Source organism: Scatophagus argus, chromosome 23 (genome assembly GCF_020382885.2).
Source record: "Scatophagus argus isolate fScaArg1 chromosome 23, fScaArg1.pri, whole genome shotgun sequence".
Lineage (NCBI taxonomy): Eukaryota > Metazoa > Chordata > Actinopteri > Scatophagidae > Scatophagus > Scatophagus argus.
Genome location: NC_058515.1, coordinates 12,419,535 through 12,440,827, shown reverse-complemented (window position 1 = coordinate 12,440,827; position 21,293 = coordinate 12,419,535). Strand labels below are relative to the sequence as shown.

At 44.7% G+C, this 21,293-nt stretch overlaps 1 protein-coding gene across 2 annotated transcripts in view; it reads right to left on the bottom strand.

Annotated features, from left to right (window-relative positions):
* arhgef40 (Rho guanine nucleotide exchange factor (GEF) 40) overlaps positions 1 to 21,293 on the bottom strand; it is a 31,812-nt gene that overhangs the window by 8,174 nt on the left and 2,345 nt on the right. The window contains exons 2-21 of one of the 2 annotated variants that reach the window (XM_046381242.1): positions 15,963 to 16,052; positions 14,934 to 15,041; positions 12,279 to 12,564; positions 11,008 to 12,163; positions 10,481 to 10,719; positions 10,194 to 10,385; positions 9,832 to 9,946; positions 9,174 to 9,267; positions 8,952 to 9,038; positions 8,089 to 8,205; positions 7,547 to 7,645; positions 7,311 to 7,462; positions 5,879 to 6,017; positions 5,267 to 5,386; positions 4,813 to 5,004; positions 4,166 to 4,693; positions 3,183 to 3,580; positions 2,501 to 2,750; positions 2,048 to 2,137; positions 830 to 1,036 (exon numbers count right to left, since the gene is read on the bottom strand). In XM_046381242.1, the coding sequence (XP_046237198.1) occupies positions 830 to 1,036; positions 2,048 to 2,137; positions 2,501 to 2,750; positions 3,183 to 3,580; positions 4,166 to 4,693; positions 4,813 to 5,004; positions 5,267 to 5,386; positions 5,879 to 6,017; positions 7,311 to 7,462; positions 7,547 to 7,645; positions 8,089 to 8,205; positions 8,952 to 9,038; positions 9,174 to 9,267; positions 9,832 to 9,946; positions 10,194 to 10,385; positions 10,481 to 10,719; positions 11,008 to 12,163; positions 12,279 to 12,564; positions 14,934 to 15,041; positions 15,963 to 16,052 (4,659 nt within the window). The remainder of the gene's footprint in view (positions 1 to 829; positions 1,037 to 2,047; positions 2,138 to 2,500; positions 2,751 to 3,182; positions 3,581 to 4,165; positions 4,694 to 4,812; positions 5,005 to 5,266; positions 5,387 to 5,878; positions 6,018 to 7,310; positions 7,463 to 7,546; positions 7,646 to 8,088; positions 8,206 to 8,951; positions 9,039 to 9,173; positions 9,268 to 9,831; positions 9,947 to 10,193; positions 10,386 to 10,480; positions 10,720 to 11,007; positions 12,164 to 12,278; positions 12,565 to 14,933; positions 15,042 to 15,962; positions 16,053 to 21,293) is intronic. The other variant, XM_046381243.1, reaches the window with a different exon arrangement.

Genomic DNA, 21,293 nt, shown 5'->3' with positions numbered 1-21,293 from the left:
TGTTTTACTTGGAGAGCTATTGCAGCGCAGTTTGAAGTAGCTCAATGGGAGTGTTTGTGCTGCTGTAATCTCTCCCCTCGCTCGAAAGCGGGGAGGAGAGGCGTTTGTGTGTGTGTGTGTGTGTGTGTGTGTGTGTGTGGGAGTCAAACATTTGTCACGACTAGCCCTGAATGATACTGCTGTGTCAGAGAAGCACAATATGGATGTGATGTTTTCTGACTCCACGATAAAAGTGTTTTTAAATCCATAATAACAGAAAGAGTGGTGCACAAGTGTTTCCTAATGGTCTGTCTGAGAAAACATCATCTTTTCTCTCACTTCCCTTTTCTTTATTTGAGCTCTGAGCTCTGAGAAGATTAGACAATTTCATTGTTTTCAAGGTCGGGTATTCATTGGCAGGATTCCAACGAGCATGAGTTCACACCTGCAATGGTTTCACATGGGTTTTATGTACACACACTCTCAAAAGTGTTGCTGGGCAAGAAGATGTAGAGCGCTGATGTTCACACTGAACTCCGTCTTCTTGTAAAAACTTCATAGTATTTTCCAGCAGTGGGAGAAATTTGGAGAAAATGTACACGAGGAGTCCAAAATATTCCTTTGGTCATCTTAGGGAGCATTTGTACTCCTGCATACTCTGAATAAATAATATTTAAGTTTCTTTTTTACTGAACAAAAATGTAAATATTAAACTCTAGATAACAGGCCATAAAGTATTTCTTCCTACTGCCTGACCTCATCAGGATCAGCTAGTTTCTTTCCCTCTAAGATAAGAAAGTGGGACTGGAGTTACAGTTGCAGAGTCACAAACTGGGACAGGCATTCTCACCGGACATCCGGCGATGAGGTCACTGGCCCTGAGGTCCTCGCCGTGCCGCTGGGCGTGTCTCAGGATGGAGAGGGCGGAGTCAGAGGCGGGGTTTATCCCTCCCAGCTCTTCCAGGGCCTCGCAGTACTGCTCCAGTCTCTGAGTGGGAGCCTGGAGGCAGTGAGGGAAGGACAGGGGGGAGAGCGGGGAGGCTGGGGGGAGTCTGGACTGGAGAGGTGCAGGAAAAGGAAATATTAGACCTGGTTGTCTCTTATGGTGTCTCACAGTCAGACTTAAAGTCAAAGGAAAACCTCTAGATGGATCAAACCAAAGCTGCGTCTAAGATCATTATTACGTTGGACTCACTGCACAGTGTCATCAGTATTTTATAGAGTTGATTTTAAATTGATTTTACAGTCTTTGTTTGTCCAAAAATACAACAAACACAGTGATATTTTGATCTGTTTCCTTCTTTGTCAAAGAAGAAGACACAAGTGCTGTTCATCATGACGATCATCATCACCACCGTCCTCCCCAATGATCACCGTCATCAAAATAACCATAAACCCTCCTGCAGCCCTAATCAGTGTGTTCAAGCTGTTGAGAAAGCTGCTGCGGGATGGGACATGAGCTCACACTGCCTCCTGGTGGTGGCCTCTCAGAAATGCTCCTTCATGAAACACTGAATGTGGCCTCAGAGATCTTTCAGCACCATGATCTCTCCTTGTAAAGTCCTCGCGATGCTGTCGATGTATTAGTTTTAGTTAATTGTGGCTTGCGAGCTCAAATTACTTTCCCTCTAATCCGCCTTTAATTGGCTTTTCTCGTGTACATTAAACATGTAATTAGCTTTACTGTATACAGCTCGTTTTTTTAATTGCAGCCAGTGTTGAATAAAACAACTTTAATTGGTTTGTGCTTGTGATGTGCTCCAAAAATACTCATAATGATGCTCTCACAGTGTGATTTAACAGATTTTCTAAAAAAGAAAATAAGCAAATGGGAATTCTGTGACCCTGACACCATTATTATTATGTGTACAGATTAAGGAACGTGTGATCATCAGCGAGAAAACTGGGTGCTTTTCTTAGATTCAAAGTGTGTTCACTGAAATGAGTTGACAGTAAAAAGGAAGGGAGACACTTCAGGAAAAACTGCTTAAACAATTCAGATTGAAACCCTTCAGCTGAATTCAACATGATGAGATTTCAGAGAGAGCAGCAACATGTTGACTCTTACCTTAAAGAAATCAGCAGCCTGTGTGACCAGTGGAGAGTCCAGTTCTGGTTTAGTCCTGATGTAGTGTGAATACTGCAGGAACTGCTCCCGCTGTGTGCCAGGAAGAAAATAAAACACAAGTTAGGGGATGTAATCTTTTGTATGGACAAAGTTCTACCTTTTTAATGGCCTTGAATCCTTAACCTGATCAACCACACAATAAATTAAAGAAGTGATGAGTCATGCAAAGCAGATTATGACTACTGTTTTGGAAAGTGCCACATTAATAAAGTTCACTTACATATCTACAGTGCTGTAAGGAAACTAAGTAATGTACTGAGGTGCACATCACCACTGCAGTATTGAACAACATTATCACACCTTGTAGAGTTTCCCCACATAGTGCAGGCCTGTTTTTAACACACCTTTGTTCCTTTATTTCATGTCAAACAATCCTATAACTCATGCACTTACATATTTGCTAAAGCAGTCCTGTTGCAACAAGCTCTGCACAAGAGCGCCCTCCATGGCGGGGAGTAGGTCCTGCGAGTGAAAGGTGCTAAGGCTGGCCCAGTTGGGGAAGAGGGTGTCCGCCTTCCCCCTGATGGAGGCCGGAGTGTCTGAGAGCTCCAGCAAGGGGAAGTATGTCTCCTCTACCCCCTTCAGGACAGCCACGTACTGCCTCTCAGAACTCAGCATCCTACACCAGAGCAGGTACAGCTTACTGCAGGACGAGTGCGGGGAAGGGGAGGAACAAACATGATAAGGGGAGCAAAAAAATGGATGAGTGCATTTGCAAAAGAGACACAAACATGGGAGAAAGGGAAGAAGTAGGAGGTTAAGAAGAAGTGGGAGTGAGGATAGCACTTAGCAATGGACAGAGATCAAACAGTAATGCTAAAATTATCTAAGATTGCATGCTGACTGATAAAATCGCTCTGAAACAGACTGCAGCTGTACTGAAATGATCTCAGATAGGATGAATCACTTCACTCTTTCATCTCAGCCTGGACTCCTCTTAATGTAATTTATAATGGTCTTGTTATGGAGCTCTTGGCCAACTCTTCTCTAGCTTATCTTCTCGTACAGAGAAAAATGCACACAATTTTATAAAAATAAAAAAGTGGAAAAACAAGCAAAAATGGCACAAACACACCTCTGTGCAGTAGAACCGGCTCTGTCTGCCCCCGTCTCCCTCTCCGTCCTCCCTAGCAGCACATGCTGCCGTGGTGACCCCGTGTGGTCCACCACCTCCTTGCTGCTGACCTCCACCCCTCGAATTAACACTCCTCCTCCTCCTCCCCCTCCTCCTCCTCCGCCTCCTCCTCCACTGCCCCATCCAGGAACGGCTGCAGCCATGCTAGTAGTAATAACTGGGTCAGCTAACGCTCGCCTCCCCAGCCAGGACATGGGGGAGTTACGGCTCGGCCCGCCCACCGGGGATTCAGCAGGTTTGGGAGTGGTCGTGCCTCTGCGGGGAGCCAGAAGTGCCTGGAGGTCAAAGCTCGGGTGGCGTTTCCTGGGAGGCTTGGGAGGGAGTGGGTTGTCCGTGGGCTGTAAGTTAAGAGAGATTACAATTACAATTACCCATACTTTACTTTCAACCTGTTAAACCCACATTCATTGATTTTTGTTTTTCTTGGCAATAGAACAAGCTATAAACACAACATGGTCATTATCAGCTTGACAAGTTCAGTCATCACGATCCCTTTAGCTCTGTTTTGGTCTCCACCAACGACAATCTGGCTCTTTAGCAGCTGGCTAACAATGGAAATAGAAAAGGGAAGTCATAAGAGGTGACTTTGTTGTTCCTCCAGTCAAAACACAAGTTTCCAAAAAGGTTTAAAGAGTAAACCCCCAAGAGAATTGCTTTAGTAGTTCCATGGTGGTTTAAAATATAAATGCTAAATATGTACACGATTTTCCACTGAAGAAAACAGTTCAGCAAACACAGCTTTTGTAATTAGACCAGACAAATTCAAAATCCTTCAAAAATAATGTGAAATGATGTCAACTGGCATCCACGGACAAAAGCCTTGTTAAAAGGATGAGACCATGTGGCAAACAAGTAGGAGTATTTATTTGATTTTCTGATTCAAAAAAGAAAAATCAGGCACAGAAAACAAAAGACAAACTCACACTCTTTTTTGCAGGATTCAGAAGGTTCTGCAGGAACTTCCCTCCTCCAGCTCCGCCACCTCCTCCTCCTCCTCCTCCTCCTCCCGCTGCTCCTTCTTTCTTATTCGCTTTCTCCTCTCCTATCTTTAGCGTGGAGCAGGTCTGCGGTCTGAACAGCGAAGCCAGAGATCCCCAAGACTGCAACCCGCCCTCACCTCCTCCAGCTCCCAGTCCCCAGTCGCCTTCTCCCTCAGGGCCCATCAGGTCCCACAGGCTGCTGGCGGAGGGCATCTTTGGCTTCCCCTGACCCTGATGCTGGGCCCTGTCAGACTGGAGGAATCGGGGTTTAACCTGCGCCACGGTGCGCTGGTAGCGCTCTACCGTCTGGGTCCAGAGATCCAGCAGAGCCCCACCACCAAGTTCTATGGCTAAGGAACGAGCGTCCTGGAAACGGGATGGAGGGATCGGGGGCAAGGAAGCAAGAGGGCAGGTGGAAGAAGGAGGAGAGGAGGAGGAGGTGGAGGAGACTGCATCGCACCACTGGGTGGCCTGCACAGCAGAAGGAAAAAGGAAAAAAAAAATTGTTTACCCATAGGACAATTTGAAACCATTAACAAGTGATCATAACTTCCTGCGTGCATAACAGATGACTTCCTGTGCTGCGTTACCTCGGTCAGTGTGGACAGCAGCCTCTGCGTGTTATCCAGGGTGGTCCAGCAGTCAGACAGACAGTGGGACATGTCTCTCAGCTTCTCCCTGACTGGAGGAAGTCGGATTTGGACATCGCTCAGGCCAGCCCAGTCCAACTCGCACCAGCCCTCCAAGTCACTGAGCACTGACAGAGTCTCGCTGTGCAGCTCCTAAAGGATTTGGGAAGATCCAGTGTGAAGTGAAAAACCCTGAAATGTTTACTGTAGAGGGTTGACAAGATACACTTGGGAAATCATGCAGGAAATAATGGTGACTGTCGCTGCTGGCAATATGACAAAAAAACTTCTACAGGAATGAGACAAATGTAATACTGAACAGCAAAGCGTGCCATAAACTCATCATTTTATTTAGAAATTATTAGTTATTGATTCCTCAGTAAGGAATTCAGAGTGACAAGTGTCGGACACTCACATTCGCTGTTTCTCTGAAAGTTTTGAATTTCTGCTGTTTGAGCGAGAGTCTGCTGAGGGACAGAGGAGGGTCCTTGTAGTCTTCCAGCTGTGACTGGACTTGCTCAATCTCTTTATCACACTGGGGAGGGGGGGGGAGAGAGGGGTGAGAGGAGGACACAAGTCATTTGCTGTACAAAGAGACAAAGAGAGAGGAGTGGAGAAATGTACACAGAGTGGAAAGAAATAGGGAGTGAGAAAGAAGATGGCAGCCACAACTCTTGTTTACCCAGTATGCTGCTTGGAGTTGGACACTGTTTCCACAAAACCAGAGAGAAGAGAGAGGAGAAGCATGTTTTGGAGCAAACACAAGGCAGTTACTAAATACAAACTAATCAGGGAGTTTCCATGCAGTGCCCTGTGGGAACAGTGGAGAAGAGTGAGGACGGGTGGAGCTCTGCGCTGGACATGGAAATGTTGCTTAACACTCCCAGATGTCAAAAGGCTCAGTAAATGAAGATCACCGAGTCTGTCTGATAAACTGGGCAAGCAGGTACCGAATACTTCAACTATTATCCTACAGGTGTGTGAAAAAAGAACGAATCCACACTCGTCTTCTTCCCGCCTCACACACCTTTTCCAGTTTGTCCACCAGCCTCGCCAGTCGTCCCAGAGCTTCCAGGTCGCGTCCTCTTTGGTTGGACACTCGGACGAGCCGATGGAGGGCGTCGTCCACGCTGTCATAAAGTTTCGAGGTCACAGCGAGAGCAGCCCTGAGGGGACAAAACAACCCGTCAGCCACAGGAGCGAGAATTTATCTTGGACAAGACAAAAATTACACATCTTGGCTTGGAAAATCGATGTGACTTTGAAAAAGCCTCGCAGAGCAACTGACAAGCAATAAAAGAAATCAAATCAGCAATCAGCTTGTACTCGTATTTGGCCTCATTCTTGCGCAAACTGAGCCAAAACTCCGGATAAGAAGAACATCTACAAATACAACAGCCTTTAGATCATCTATAAGCAGCAGATGGGAGCAAAAAAAAACACAAGCTGCATCGCTCTGTCCTCCGTTTGATGATCAGCTCACATTCCTTTCTTTCTCCTTCAGCTGGATTTCATATTTCTGGCTGAAAACAAACAATTTTGTTTTCATGATGAGGAGTATTTTTAACCTATAACTCATCGCGACAAAAAGATCCCTCAATCAAATGTGAGAGCCAGGAAGTAAAAAAGGACGTGCAGATCCCTTATCGGCCCCCTCGGGACCGAGCTGCTTGTGTACGGTGGTTTGTGCCCAATTAGAATTGTTGCGCTTGTCACGATGGCTTTATATTTAAAATAGTCCTACTTCAATAGGCCTGTGTCTAATATATGTTCCAGCAGTATGCCGCCTCATTAGCATCATAACAAGAAGAAGCTTATTATCATCTGAGCATATGCAGATGCACACATTGTTAATGTAAATAATAAGTGTAGACACCTGAGTCCATCGTTCACTATAATAAGTGCGTGTAGTGAATATTACTGAACAATTTCCTTCGCTTCTTTGCATGATATCGAACAATTGCTTGTTTGGAGATACATTCACTGACTGTGGTAATTTTCAGCACGAAGGGTTTGACACCAGCCGGACTTCTGCGTGAAGTTCACAGAGATAATAATCGCATGTTGTTTAATTCACGTTATGTTTAACTGCATTCATGGGCTTCCTTCATCACTCCCCGACTCTCACTGTAACTTCCAGGAGACAGTCACGCGAGCGAATGAAACGCACCCAAACCTTGAAAAAAATTACATATTTCCGTGGATTTGAACATCTTTGGAAACATTTGTGATAATGTATGCACGCAACTCAAAAAAATACATAACAAAGGTCTAGCTGGTTTTAGACAATTTAAAGCAGAAATATTATGCATTTTAAAAAGAGAAGTAAAAGGAAATCGATTTATTTAATTTAAAGAGACAAAGACGGGCTGCCTCTCTATCAACCTTATGTGTAGTCTATAAAATTAACCTCAACGGCACCCTAGTACTAACACAGCACAAAAGCTGGCTTCTGGTACCTGCAGTCTGGTGACTTCTGTGCCAGGCCAGAGGCACTATTGGTCAGTCCTGCGAGCCAAGCCCCGCCTCTTTGCTGCAGTTCGGTAATCCGCTGGTCGGCCAGGACGCTCACCATGAGCTGTCTGTGTTTGTCGATGCTCAGAGGAACAGCCTAAGGAAAGACGACGTGCTCATCAGGGTTTTTGGGGATTTATAACGTCATGAAACTACACGCGGTTGTATTTGACTTCCATACCTCGATGTTGTCTGGCATTGGCTCGGCGTCCATAGACTGCAGTGCGTCTCCTAGGAGTGAGAGGGCGCTCTCACAGCGCTCTGTTAGACTTTCAAGGCTCTGAAGGACAAGAAAGGGAAAAAAATAAAAAAACAGGAGCGATTTTAATCATTACAGCAAATTAGCCAAAATGTGGACCATGTGGACTTCTTTCAGTCAATGCTAGAATTACAAGTACTGCACAACAAAAACTGGAACCTTTCACACTAAAACTGACGCTGGAATAAAATCTCGATCTATGATTCTGAGCTCTGTGTGTGCAGACTAATGGTTTAAATTTCATTCATGTGTAATAAAATAAATGTGAATAACTTTGCAAAAGCAATCGGTCAATCTTGAATGCCTCAAGTGATCATTTCCTGCTCAATTTCCTCTTGCTGACTCTACTGCCCATTCAGGTCAGAAAATCCGACGGCGTCAGCTCATTTGATCGCTCAAGAAGAAAACTATGGAAGGAAATCTATTTATTCAATTAACATAGACAATAAACATCAGATTCTCACTAGTCTGAAGACCAGCCAGTCTGGGTGACAGTGGTTGAAGTCTCCATCCGTCTCTTTGGGCAGCTGCTGCTTGTCTACGTATTGCTGAAGGACCCCAGTTCCTCTCACCATGTGGATCTGGAGAGATTGGGAAAGGACAACAAATAAGGGCAAGAAATGAACAACTCCATTTGTTAATTTACCATCAGGAATAAAAACAGTTATTACCAAACCACATGGGGCGTAGCTGTTATCATCTTTTGGTTGGGATTTCCCTTTAACATGCAACGTTTTGATTCTGCCAGGTTAAAATACAAGCCACACGACTAGAAACGTTTCCTCCTGCGTGTCTGAATGAAAAATCTCTGCTGATCAATGCAAAGCTTTGAGCCGAGTTACTGGAAGAAATTGGAGTTATTTGCAAACTCTAGACGTGCCAAATGTATGTAAATAAAGTTTATTTAGACTCGAGCACAATGTGAACGCGCGTTCCAGCTAAGAGCATCTGACATTCATCAAATTTCAACGAGGAACAGAAACAAAGGGCGGCTTATGAGATGTTATTTCCTCTTGAATATTTTTGCATTTCATATATGAGCGGTTCTCCCTGATGTTATGATAATAGACAAAAGGAGGTTCAGGAGCTTTCATTTTGCTAATGTTTTCCCATACACTCCATCATCCTGTTGTGGTTTTATAAGCTCCATGTGGGTGTTCTACTTGTGTTTTAACATTCAGACTTGCAAATAAAAGAAATTAACTGAAAAAGGGAAATGGACACCGCTATGCTGTGTGTGTGTGTGCATGTGTGTTTGTGTGTGTGTGCACGTGCATGCGCGTGTGCTGGATCATAAACTGTAAGCATGCAATTTGTATGAAGTCACCTCTGCTCCCTCCAGATTATGAGAAGGGGACTCCTGCTGCTCCTCCACCAAAACCAGAACAGATCCGAGACCGCCAGGAACCAACGCCTGGAAACACACACACACACAGAGAAACACATGTGTGCTTGAACTACTTCATCACATCTGCAGGCAAATTAGAGCACACAAGCAGACATTCACCACATTTGGCTGAATAACTTTTTTTTTTCTTTTCTGTCTCACCTGGAACGATTTAAGAGCCGAGAAGCAGAGGGTGGAGGGTGGAGAGCGTCTGCTGTCCATTAGCACCGTGAGACCCTTTTCTCTGGCTGCAGGCCTGATGAGGACGGACAAAGAGAGGCCAGTGTAGGGTTAAAACAGAAGCAATTGTTACAAAAGGAGATTTTTATTGTAAAATGAGACACCAGGACTTTAAAAAATGATTCATGCCTACTAGTTTAAGCCAATTAAAGTACTATTGAGGGAACAATTAGGGCTTCATCGTTATTTTACAGATTTCATATCATTTTTTCCCAAACCTGTTGTGGAACTTTTGTTCAGACTTGCTGTGAGCAACAGTCGATCAGTGATTCTGCCAGGTAAGCTGGCAAGCTCAGAGTCAGTTTGTTATGGCCTCCTCAGCTTTCTGGAACAGACCGCATTTTCTTAGCCCCACCTTTTGCAATATTTGGCAAAGTCAGCCAAAAGCAAGTCAAGTCAAATGTAATTATGAGCCACTTTTGGCTGAACAGGTTTGTATGCAGTGAGTGGCGTAACAAGAAGCAAATGACACAGGCCCAAATAAGCACATGAGAGGCCATGATCATAGAGTTTCTCGATATAGGTAGAAGCTTTTTTAGAGACTATGAAAGCAGAGCATAAGCAGTGACTGTAGCCTCACCGAGTGATTCTGTGGTAGCAGGCCAGGACCCGGGCCATCTCCTCCTCACGGACACCTTCCTCTGGTGCATCTGTATCTATGACGATGAGAGCACGTCCCAGCCTGTCCACTGTACCTGTAAGCATCAGGTTAAGCATTGAGTGTTAAGGCCAAACCAACCAACCATTATTTTACTTATTATTTCAAATTCTGCACAATGAAACCTCATGTCAAATTAGCTATTAGTAATAATGGTAGCTCCTGGACCAACAAACACCAAAGACAACAATAAGGTCATACATCTACAAGACTGACTGCAAAGTGGTTGAGCAGAATGCTGACGAGCATAAGAGAAATGAAAGGAAGGCCTGAAAGAAACTTACCTGTCAGCTTTAGCTTCCCTGACTGGAGAAGCTCGGCATCCAGTTCCCTCAGGAGGGGAGGCTCTTTGGATTCAGCACCATTTAGTTGGTCAGGACACGTCTCTTCTGACGCTGCCTCCTCGTTAGAGTGGTTCAGTAAGGATGTCCCTGATTGGCCATTGCAGACATTCAAAGATTTTGCTTCTGTCTCTACTGAAAGATACAAAAGTTAGAGAAAGTATCCTGTGGGGTATTTTACAACCTTTAGGATGCAGTGTTCATGCATTAACATTTAATTGTCTTCACACCTGCGCTGTTTTTCCTCTTGTCCTCTGTCCCCTCACTGGTTGAAGGTGGCGCTCCATCAGGTTCATCTGCCTGTCCTTTTTGCTCTGACTGGTTGTCCTCTGTGTTTGGCAGCTTTGTCAAAGCAGAGCAGGTGATGGGACCAGGTTGAGAAGCTTTAGCCTGCTGTTTTGATCCCTTCTGGTGTGCACGACCTCCAGACCTAGCCCTCCCTTTGGCCCCCTTTCCCTTCCTTTTCCTCCTAAAGACAAAGCACAGGAAAGTACTGATGAGGTACGAGAGAAAGTTCATTCATCATTTTTTATCACTTTAGGAATTATGTGTCTGGACATAATGTCCTTTTGAATGTATTTAGAAGGTTTCTTTTGTCGGATAGGTTTCAGGGTTACATGTGTACACATTCAGAGAATCTATACCTTGTGCACAGAGTTTGCACCAAAGTGTTACTGATCTGTTCTTTCATATGGAGGTGTGAAAATGGTAAGCAAGTAAGAAGCAGTGTGGTGTCTCACAAGGCACAAATCTGTACCTTGGCGCCCTGAATCCTGCGGTTTTAACTTCCTTTCCCCTGGGACACACTCTGTCCCCCGTCTTTCCTTCATCCCTTATTTCTGTCACCAGTGGGTTAGACAAACTTTTCATTTTAGATCCACCGCTGGTCATCTCTCCACTTTCTAAAACTCCAGTGAATGATCTCTCTGGTGCGTCTGATGTTGGCGTGGTGGCATCACTGTCACCACTCAGTGGTTTATCTGTATCCTCGAAAACAGAATCTGAATGAGAGCCGTGATCTGAGTGGCCCTCAATAACATGTCCAACTTTGTGGTTTGTCAAGTCATGGATTTCATTTGTGACCAAACTGTCGCCACTCTCAGAGCCTCTGTGGTCGTCTCTGCATGGCTGTGTGAGCCCGTTGCTGTCTCTCTCCTTGCCCACCCCAGGCTTCCTCTCTTTGAAAATGCCATCAAAATAAAGCCGTTGGCTTTCCGGGCCCTCACAGTCTCTGCTTGTTTTATCTCCGTCATCGGAGTCGTGGAGAGAAGAGGAGCAAGACCGTCTACCTCTGCCAGGTTTAGTGATTCCTCGTGGAGGTTGAAGTGGCAAAATGTCATCTTTTGGGGTTACTACATCTCTTTTGGCACCAACTACAGCTCGAAAGCTTCCTGACCCTTCCAGTCTCCCATAACCCCAAGCTTTTCCCTTCCGCAGTTTGATGGCTTTTCCTCTCCTGCATAGAGGCAAAGTCTTGGTCTTACAAATCCCATGCATTTCCAGGTACCTCTGCCGGGTGTCAACCCCTCCATCAGGACCCACTCTGGGCTCCAACAGCTCTACATAGTCCCCGTCCACCTGAGGGTGCCTTGCTGTCCGCCCAAGCCCATCTTCGCTGCGTCTTCGGCGAGGAAGCGCAGGCGCAGAATCCAAGTTATCTTGTGGTAAACCATCATCTTCATCTTCATCCCAGGACCAAGAGTCCAGTTCTCCAGAGGATGAGCCACCCCAGCCCCCAAGGCTGCTACCCCCCTCACTGGGCAGGCGGCTGGATATGGGGCCCTCGTGGCTAGACATCAAACCCAGCTCCTCAGAGGGGTCGTGGATGAATTTTGGATAGACGACCTCCTTCCAGGGTAGCCGAACTACACCATCACATGTACTGACCAGGCAGGTGTCAAGTCCTCCTCCAACTGTGCAAAGATGAGAGAGGACTAAGTTCACGTCAAGTCTTGCAAAAAAGACTACCAATTGGCTAATAATCACCACACAAACAAATTAAACGTCAACACACATTCCTTTCCTTACCTTCTCTCTTGTGTCCCCGTTCTTTGTTGACGCTGTGCAGCCACTCAGTGGTGAACACAAGGGGGTGCTGTGACTCGGGTACCAAAATTTCCTGAACGGTTCGACCCCCAGGGGCCAGACATTTTAGGGCCAGTCGAGGGCAGCGCGTAGAGAAGGGCACCACCTGCAGATAGAAGTCATTACTGCGCAGGAGCCTCCAGTCCAGGGTGGAGAGCTGTACAACCACTTTCTCGCCGAGACACAGAGGCCAGCCGGAGTGAAGGAACAAGCAGCCCAGGTACTGAGACTGTGGTGGCAAGGAGAAGGAGAGGAAAGGCAGAGTTAGACAGTGTGTTGAATGTGTGCATACAAAATTAAACCTTCATCTGCAATGAAATTAAATATTGTGTGCCAAGTCATTTATCTGTACTTCTATAAGTTGTGTAGCGCACTCACAGTCCTTTAGAAATATTGCCTTAAAATTCCCTTTTTTGCTGAAAATCTTATTTATGTTATTAAAACTATCTTATTTATTGCTTACACACAATCTAACACTCCCATTCACAAACTGCTGCTGCCCACATGAGCCAACCGGAGCCTGCTTTCATCATTGTGTTTGGCTTAGTTATTCAGCGAGTCGAATTTCTAGAACTGATACCACACCAGTCAACAGTATTCACTAGCTTAACTGGCAAAAGCCTTTGCCACATACAAATGACAGACATGTGACTCACGCAGTGCTTTCCAAAGTGTAAAAGCGCTTAGCTAGCATGACACAGGGAGAAGGCTCTGGATAGCTGCACAGAGACAGTGTGAGTCAGACAGAAACATGCAGACGATCAGCTCTTCACAACAGCCAGCCGCTGTTGAAACAGTCCACTATTCCATAGGCGAAAAACTCATCAAGTAGCTCTGTAAGACTGAAAGAAAATCAACGTCAATTAGCAGTTACTCAAAAACTCTGAGAAGGCCCCATCAATCAACTGATCTGTTTGGGGGGGGGGGTTATTCCAAATGCTGTTCCCACCTTAATCAGTCCTGTGTAAGGTCTGGCTGCTCTCCATCGCAGTCTGACCTATAAAGCTCATCCAGAGCTTCTCTCTGCTGTTCCCAGTCACGTCTATCGGCCGACAGGGAGCTGCTCCCTCCCACCTTCGTGCCCTCCAGACTCACGAGACGTGATGAAATTATATTCCTCACTCGACCTTTCCTCCAGCTTCCCTTTTCTGCTCTTTCTCTGTCCCTTATTCAGTTTCTTCCCTTTATGGCTGTCTCTCTCTCTCTCTCTCTCTCTCCCTCTTGTCTCTTTTCTTGACTGCTCTCTAGCTGTGGAAACTTTTTGTGGGAAACAAAAATCTGTCAGGGTGGATACGAGCATTAAAAAGCATGTATGACTTTTCCTCTTCTTTTGAGTCAGTCCACATTCTGTAACTCACTGTGTCCTCTGGCCTTCTTCCCTCCCCCTCCTCCTGCTTCTCCCTCAATGTGCCCCAGTGTTTGCTCCCTCTTCCATACCTCACATTTCTCAAAATTCCTCAATCAGTCCACTATAATCTGCGAGCTCCAGCATCTTCTCTTTTTTTTCCTCAAACACGCACGCATGCACGAGCTTGGTGAATGAACGCCATGTTCATTCTCTCCTTCGACGACTCCCACCGCTTCTGTTACTCACTCTCTCTTTCTCTCACAGCAGTAACACACTCACATATGGAAGGAATTATTGTCATGACTCACAGTCTAACTCCTGTCCCAGGCAGCTCCACTGAGCGACAATGAAAACACAGTCTGCTCATAATGCCTGTGCGTGTGTGTGTGTGTGAGTGTGTGTTGTTCAGCATAAACCTCTGAATTTGGCCTAAGTACATGTTGCATCTCATGTTTGTCTTGTTGTGTGTGAGAGACAGAATGATTTGAGGACACAAAGCGGACGTTTGCACAGCGTTTGCGTGATGTATCCTGTATCATACTGTTTCCATGCATTTGCTTTGTGTATGTGGGAATCAGAAAATTACAACCAGAACTCTTTCATATACTGTATTTCGTTTATCTGCAGGCGTTTCCAGGCGGGAAACGACCGCTTTTTGTCCGCAGGTCATGCTGGCCAGTAAATCTCAAATTTCATCGGCCAGTTTTTACTAATTTTACTGACCAACGCAAGTTTTAAAGCAGACTCGACCCTCCACAGTGTAGATAGTTACTGGTATTGGGTCACACTGACACAAACAAAACATTTCAAGTCAAGTTTTACCTTCCAACATCCCGATAGCGATCCAAACAGCAATGCTTGTATGAAGATTTAGACAAAGTCACTTGGGCTCGTCCTTTAGAAGTTGACACTTGACCAAAGATTTGTCTCAATTCACTTTGCCTGAGACGTGATTTGATTTAATGAGGCATAACTTGAGACTTGATTAGTGACTTCCGTTGCTGAGACCTGAAACTTGACTGGGACTTACGTGAAGGTGTAACTCGACTCAACTTGCCTTGAAAGACTTAAAAACAAGTAAAACCTCATGAAGACTTGTTTCCCCAGAAACTTTTTTTTTTTTGCCAAAGGAATCATAACAACTGGCAGATTTCTCACTCTATACTTTTTGCACTTGACAGCTGATTCTGCTTCTGATTATACAGCGATGTGTGTGTTCTCATCCACAATGTTTGCAATTTGGAACTCACACAGGCGTGCTGCTGGAGTTTATGCAGGAGGTGCTTGGCAGGAACAAAGTAGTCCAGGAGGTACCGAAGGCTGTCGTGCTGATAGGTCGACTCCAGGACTGAAAAGACCTGGACAAATATGCAAAAAGAGGCAAAGCACTTGAGGGAATGCAGCTGCATACAGTGTGTTAGATGATTAGACGCACAAAAGCAATTGCCAAAGACTTGTCACATCGCTGCTGTCTGTGGGAAAACCTTTTAACTATATAATATCAGCTTCTCGTGAACCAAGAGCGGCTTTTGTTTCAGCTGGATCGCCGTGCGTTTTTGAGTGTATCCAATGGATTTTGAAAGGGCTTAATTTGCTCAAGAGTGGAAGAATTTCCTCAACCCCAGACAGCATGTAATCAGAAATTTAAACAAGAAAATCACCACGGCTGCTTCATTTCATCCATATCATTTTACCAAGCAGCTTTTTCCATGGCAACAAAGAAACTTGATTTGAGGCTGCATGGAAGCTTGGAGCATAAGAACTATCAAAGTCCCCTAAACATTAAGAGAATATGACCCACAAGCAAAGATAAAAGCTGCCTTCGTCCAGTAGCTTTTAGGGAAACAAAACTAAAAGCACTACAGTGACTTAGGAAATATCAGAGCCTCAGAGAAACGTTCCCACAATGCGCACGACATCGAGCAGCTTTGCCCAGCTGACTAACTCTTGCTTAAATTAAATGTTATGACTTGAAAACAGAAATAGTGTGCAGTTTTTGGTAGAACAAGCTCTGTCATGTGGAGGAAGAGGGTTTGGCTGTAATTGACCAGCTGGCATAATTCTGTTTGTGTTGGCCTCGAGCAGCGGTTTATATCTGGGGAAAGCCGTGTTATCTGCACTTTGCATCGCCTTCCCTACATACTCAGCATCAACTTATCATTTAATTAAATCTGCATTATTTATATTCCCCTGTTTATTGCTGTAAAGATGTGGACTGCAATAAAGGCATGTGCATGCGTGCGTGCATGTATGCGCGTGTGCGTGCGTGCGTGATCTACCTGGGAGAGGAGGGGAGGTGCTGTGCTCTCAAAAGGAGGGTAAAGCGATGAGAGCGCCCCCTGGACACAATCCTCCATTGCCTCCGAACCCTGAGAGGCACAAATAAGGTAAGAAAGGGTTAATCCTCGACCGGACACCGAATCCACTCTAATGTTTGTGTTGAACAGCCGGGGTTGTCTTGCTTTTCGCTGACACACACACATAGACACAAATAGACACACATATTCTACTTTCGACTTCCTGCTGTATAGTCTGGGGAGTGTCAAACATTTCCTCCAAGGCCCAGTAAATTTGAGGAGCCCCCCAGAACAAAAGAGTCAACCCACAGCAACGTGTTAACACGCCCACACACACACACACACACACACACACACACACGCTGGCCTGTGAGGTGGAGGGTGACACAGCAGTGCACGTCACACGTGCACTGTTTATTTTTCTACAGTGACCGTGGGCATGGCAACCTGCAACTTTTTTTCTCTCACTTTTCCAACTCCTCTCTTTCGCTTTCCCTCCTTTCGCACTTCCTCTCAAACTTCCCCATCTGCTTCTCTCACTCTTTTCCCTGCTCTCATTTTTTCATCTTCTTTTCTTTATAAAAAACCAACTTTCTTTGTTTCACCTCCATGCGACTCTCCGAATGTCATCTGACAACGATTACATCAAGATTCTCTTCAAAGGACGCCATATTGTGCCGAGTAACTGCAGCATGGGATGGATAGAAAGCCATGGGAGGAAAAAAAGAACAGAAAGGGAGAGAACAGAGTGTACGGAAAAAGAAAAGGGCAGATAGCGAGAGAGAAGCCAGGAGGGAATGAGCTGGTGGTGGTGAGGGGGTTTATGGAAGAAGACCTGAGTTCAACAGTATTTGAAAATGATTTTTTCATTTGTTTTTGTCTACAGAGGGGGTTTGGGGTTAGCCACAGAGGAGGACAGAATGAGTATTAAAAACAAGAGAGCATTTGAGACGAACTTACGAAACTTATGCCCTGACAAAATAAATTCGACAAATCAGGCTTTCAAGCGAAGGTTGAAACAGAAGTCAAGACTTGTTTGCAATTGTTGTTTTTAACCAAGTCTGGAGGAGAGACAGAGAGGAGGAGAAAAGACAATGGAGAGTGAATAAGGAGGAAAGTGTGAGACATAAACAAAAGAGAAGGATCTCATCAGATCCACAAAGTGAGTCTGGTTGGAGACCTGCTCTGCTGAGGCTGTTCAGGGTCACTCACAGGAGATGTTAGGTTCTGGTTCCGATCTGTTCTCTTAGCTAAAACCCAAATCTTACAGCAGTGCCTTCAGCCCGCATGGCACCAATGACAGAGCGGCACCACCAGGGTAGTTTTGTTTTTCCACAGTCACAGAGCTTGTTGGATGGGAGCTAAGCAGCAACTTGGAAAAAAAACAAATGACAAAACTTCCATAAACGTTGCTGAACGAGGCTCAGTTTTCCAGAAGCGGGGCAGCACCGAGTTCATGTTAGCCTCTTGGCTCTTTAGTAAACAAAACCACTCAGTCACCACAAGGGTTTTTTGTTGTTTTGTTTTGGAATCCACTCAAAAATGTTCCTCTTGAAAGTGCAAGTGTCAAAATTGTTCTTATTCATCTTAAAATGAGTGAAAATGTTGCCAGATGGCTGGCATGTCGTACAAGTTTCCAAATAATTAAACGTTTTAAAGAGTCGTTATATTGAAACAAGGCAGAAAGAGCAACAGTGAAAGTCGCATTTGAAATCATCATTTATGTACGTTGAAAAGTACTGGGATTTTTTGTTTGTTTTGGGGTTTTTTTTGCAAAAAAGACCAACACATTGTTATCATTTACATTACATGTTTAGACAGATGGTCATGAGCTGCTATTATATGACGCTGTGTTAAAGATCTTCTCAAACTACGTAACGGAATGCAAATCGAGCTTTATTTAAAAAGGGAAAATTCTGAGCAGGTTATATAAAGTTTGGGTGAAGACACCAGATATGCAGGAGGAGGTGTCTCTGTGTGTGGACGACGGTAAACAACAGTCTGTCAGAGGGCACGCTGTAATGGGTGTAGTGGTTGTAAAAGAGCCTTTTGGCTCACTGACAGAACATATTGAGTCTAGTAAAAATACAGCAGGGGGTTCAGGGGATTGCAAGGCAAGCCAGCAGGAACTTCCTCTTAGACTAAAGACCTTTTAAAGCATCCCGCAAGACTCGAGTTAATTCAACACAACACTAGATTAAACAAAAATGAAAACAACTCTCTGATATCCCTTTTAATGTCTTTTGGTCCCGTATTGTCAACACTTTACGCATCGCCAGGCTGGAAGTAAATGCCAGTGCAAGTGTGTGAAAAGCTTCTGTACTTTCAACACTGTCTCACAGACACGAACGACTCTGCAATCGGAGCCCAGCTGGCTCAGCGGAGCCCCTCAGGACTAAATGTGCAGCTTGTGCCAGAGAACACAACTCAGTGTGTCACTCAGAGAGCTTCATTACTGAAGTGCTGGTACAAATAGGCCACTCAGGTTTGGAGAACTGTCCTGAAAACATTTTATACTCATTAGCACCTTTTACCAACAGTTATGTTCGTACTAAGACGAGCAGCTAGCTGAACTGCTGTAGATTATTTAGTGACAAGCTGGCTGGCGTGTAACAATATTTGGTTTGGATGTGCGATGCAGAACTGTATGCCACCAGCACTTTTTCTTTTTTTTTTATTTCCTCAGCATTGACTCCGTGTTTGCACGCCTGGACACACAACTTTCAACAGGATGTACCGCAGCTAAAATCTGAAGAATGGAATTGCAGTCTGGAAGCACAATCATTCAAATAAATACGCATGGCGTGATGTCTAATGGAGGGAGGAAAAGAGTGATGCTGCTTTTCCTCCAAACCACAAAATCCTTGTAAAACATGAATATGTCTTGTTTTCTGGTGAAATCAGGGCGATGTTTTTAGCAACGCAGCTGTGCTATGGGTTTTATGGGCTAAAGTTTCTTTCTCAAACGTCACTCCCGTCAAACCTCACAGCAAAAGTAATGCTGTTAGTCGTTGCGCTTCTCCGTCCACGTGCACATGAAACAAAGTAGCCCTGATGAAATTTGTAAATCAGATTTTCGCTCAGGCTCCAAGACAGAAGAAGACTCTCACGTTAAACCTGGTGCCTCCTTTTAAAGGGACTTTTAGGGTAATTCAGTTACACTTGAGTCAGATGCTTAAAGCTAATGCACTCAGGTGTCCTCCTTCGGACAAATCTGTGTGAGAGAACGTAATGCAATGAGTCTGGGCCTCAGGCTTTGTTTTATACTGCAGATTTTCCAAATGTTACTGGCACAATCTCCAGCTTCCTCATCAAATCACCAAATAAAACCAAACTAAGCAGACGATGAAGAACAGGTCTGACCCAGCAGAAATATGACAGCTCATTCAAGGACAAACCAAGAGTATTGTGATATGTTAAACAAGTTAACAGAATAGTTTTTAAGTGATGTCGTCTTTAAAACGCAGAATCAAGTTGTTGGGGGTCAAACTTCTGCTACAGCTGGCAAATGCATACAAATGCAAACTGCAAACTGTAGGTTATGTAGCATTGCACAGTATATATATATATATAAACTTGAAATATTTACACACAGGAAAAACTGACAGTTTTGACCGTTAAAACTGATACCTTTAATGCTCCCTTATGGGTGTAGTAAAGTTATATTTCTTTGTCACAAAGCCGAAACTAAAACAGTTTTTCCGGACTCATGACAAGCTGGTGTTTTGGAGGATATTTCACAAGATTCTGGGCAGATGATATTTATAGATGTGACATTCACACAAACATTAAAACTTGGGGAAGTTTTCATGAAACAGAAGTTCCACAGTGAGACTGTGTGATGAGAACCGAGCGAAGTCCACCCACTGAGGAAGACCATGCAGTTAAAACAAAACTTAAACAAAACAAAATAATTTTACAACTGACCCCAGGCTGCACTTTGACGAAGGCTTTGTTTCTTGTTGATTTTGCCTACCAGGTGGCAGATCACCTATCAAGCCCACCTCAGCTTTCACCTGATGTTCTGGCTGCATTTAATTTCAATACAGGCAGCGAGTGCAGACACAAATATCCTAAACCAACACTCGCAGCGTCACGGGTGGTGTGTGTGTGTGTGTGCGTTCATAAGGCGCGTCGTGCACTGGGAAGGACATGCAGTCCAGACTTTGCATGAGTGTGCATCCTCCTGTACAGAACAAGGGCGTGTCATTCCCGCGTCACGTTTCCTGTCTTTCTCTCCTGTATACAGAGTGAAAAGGAAGAGGCAGCGGTAGTCTTCCAAACAGATGCTTGGCACAGAGGGGCAAAAAATAGAAAAGACAGAAAGAGAAGTATCTATAAAGGGAAGCCAGAGAAAAGGCTAATAACATCAAGAAGACGAGGATAAAGCAGTAACTCAAGTGGTTTTGGAAGATACGAGGCAGTTGAAGTGTCCATCACGCCAGCTTATTGAAGTGTGAGTGAATTGAGAAACAGACTGGAAAAGTGCAAGAGAGACTCTGGGAGAATCAGACAGCTCTACAGAGACTGAGGGTTCAGACAGAAAAAGGAAAAGAGAGAAGAAAGAGGAGGAGGCTGACCAGTGGGAGAGATCGATGGGAAACGAGAGCAGCAGCAACCATGATAGAAACCAGATGTAGACCCCTACAGTACACGAAGGACGGAGAAAGAGAAGGAAGAGAGATGGAGCATAAAGCAGCCCGGAGAAGGTGGGGGTGATAGAGGATGACATGATCAGGAGAGGGAACAGAAAAGAAGAGAGAAGACAGGAAAAAGAAAGAGGAAGACAGACAAAGGGAAAGGAGGATGAAGAGGAAGAAAGACTGATTTCCTTTCCTAAATCTTCCTGTATAATCTAACTTGACCTGCAGTAGGTCAAACAGCTTTTTTTTACCAATTGTTTCAGACTACTTAAGTGCTACAGTCTGTCACTAAGTGGAATTAAGGGCAGCTTTCAGAGCGGATGAAGTTTCAGACTGCACTTAGCCTCCACTCATTGTCTGTTATTTCAATAATGTCTAACACAGTACATAACTACGTGACAACTGAACACAGCATTTTGCCACTTATTGTTGTTCCTACAGCAAGCCTAGTGTGACATTTCCTGAGGTCACCTTCAGCTTTGCTTAGCCAAGCGGACTGTTGGCTTGTTAGCTTACCTGTCCCATCAGGTATCACTATTTTACAATGAATTCCAATGCAGCAAAACACACAAGGCGTATCATAAAAACCAGTTCATTTGGTGGTAAAACTTAAAGGTGAGCACACCTGGTTTGTTACCTCACTGCACACAGAAACTGTTGAAAAAAAGTA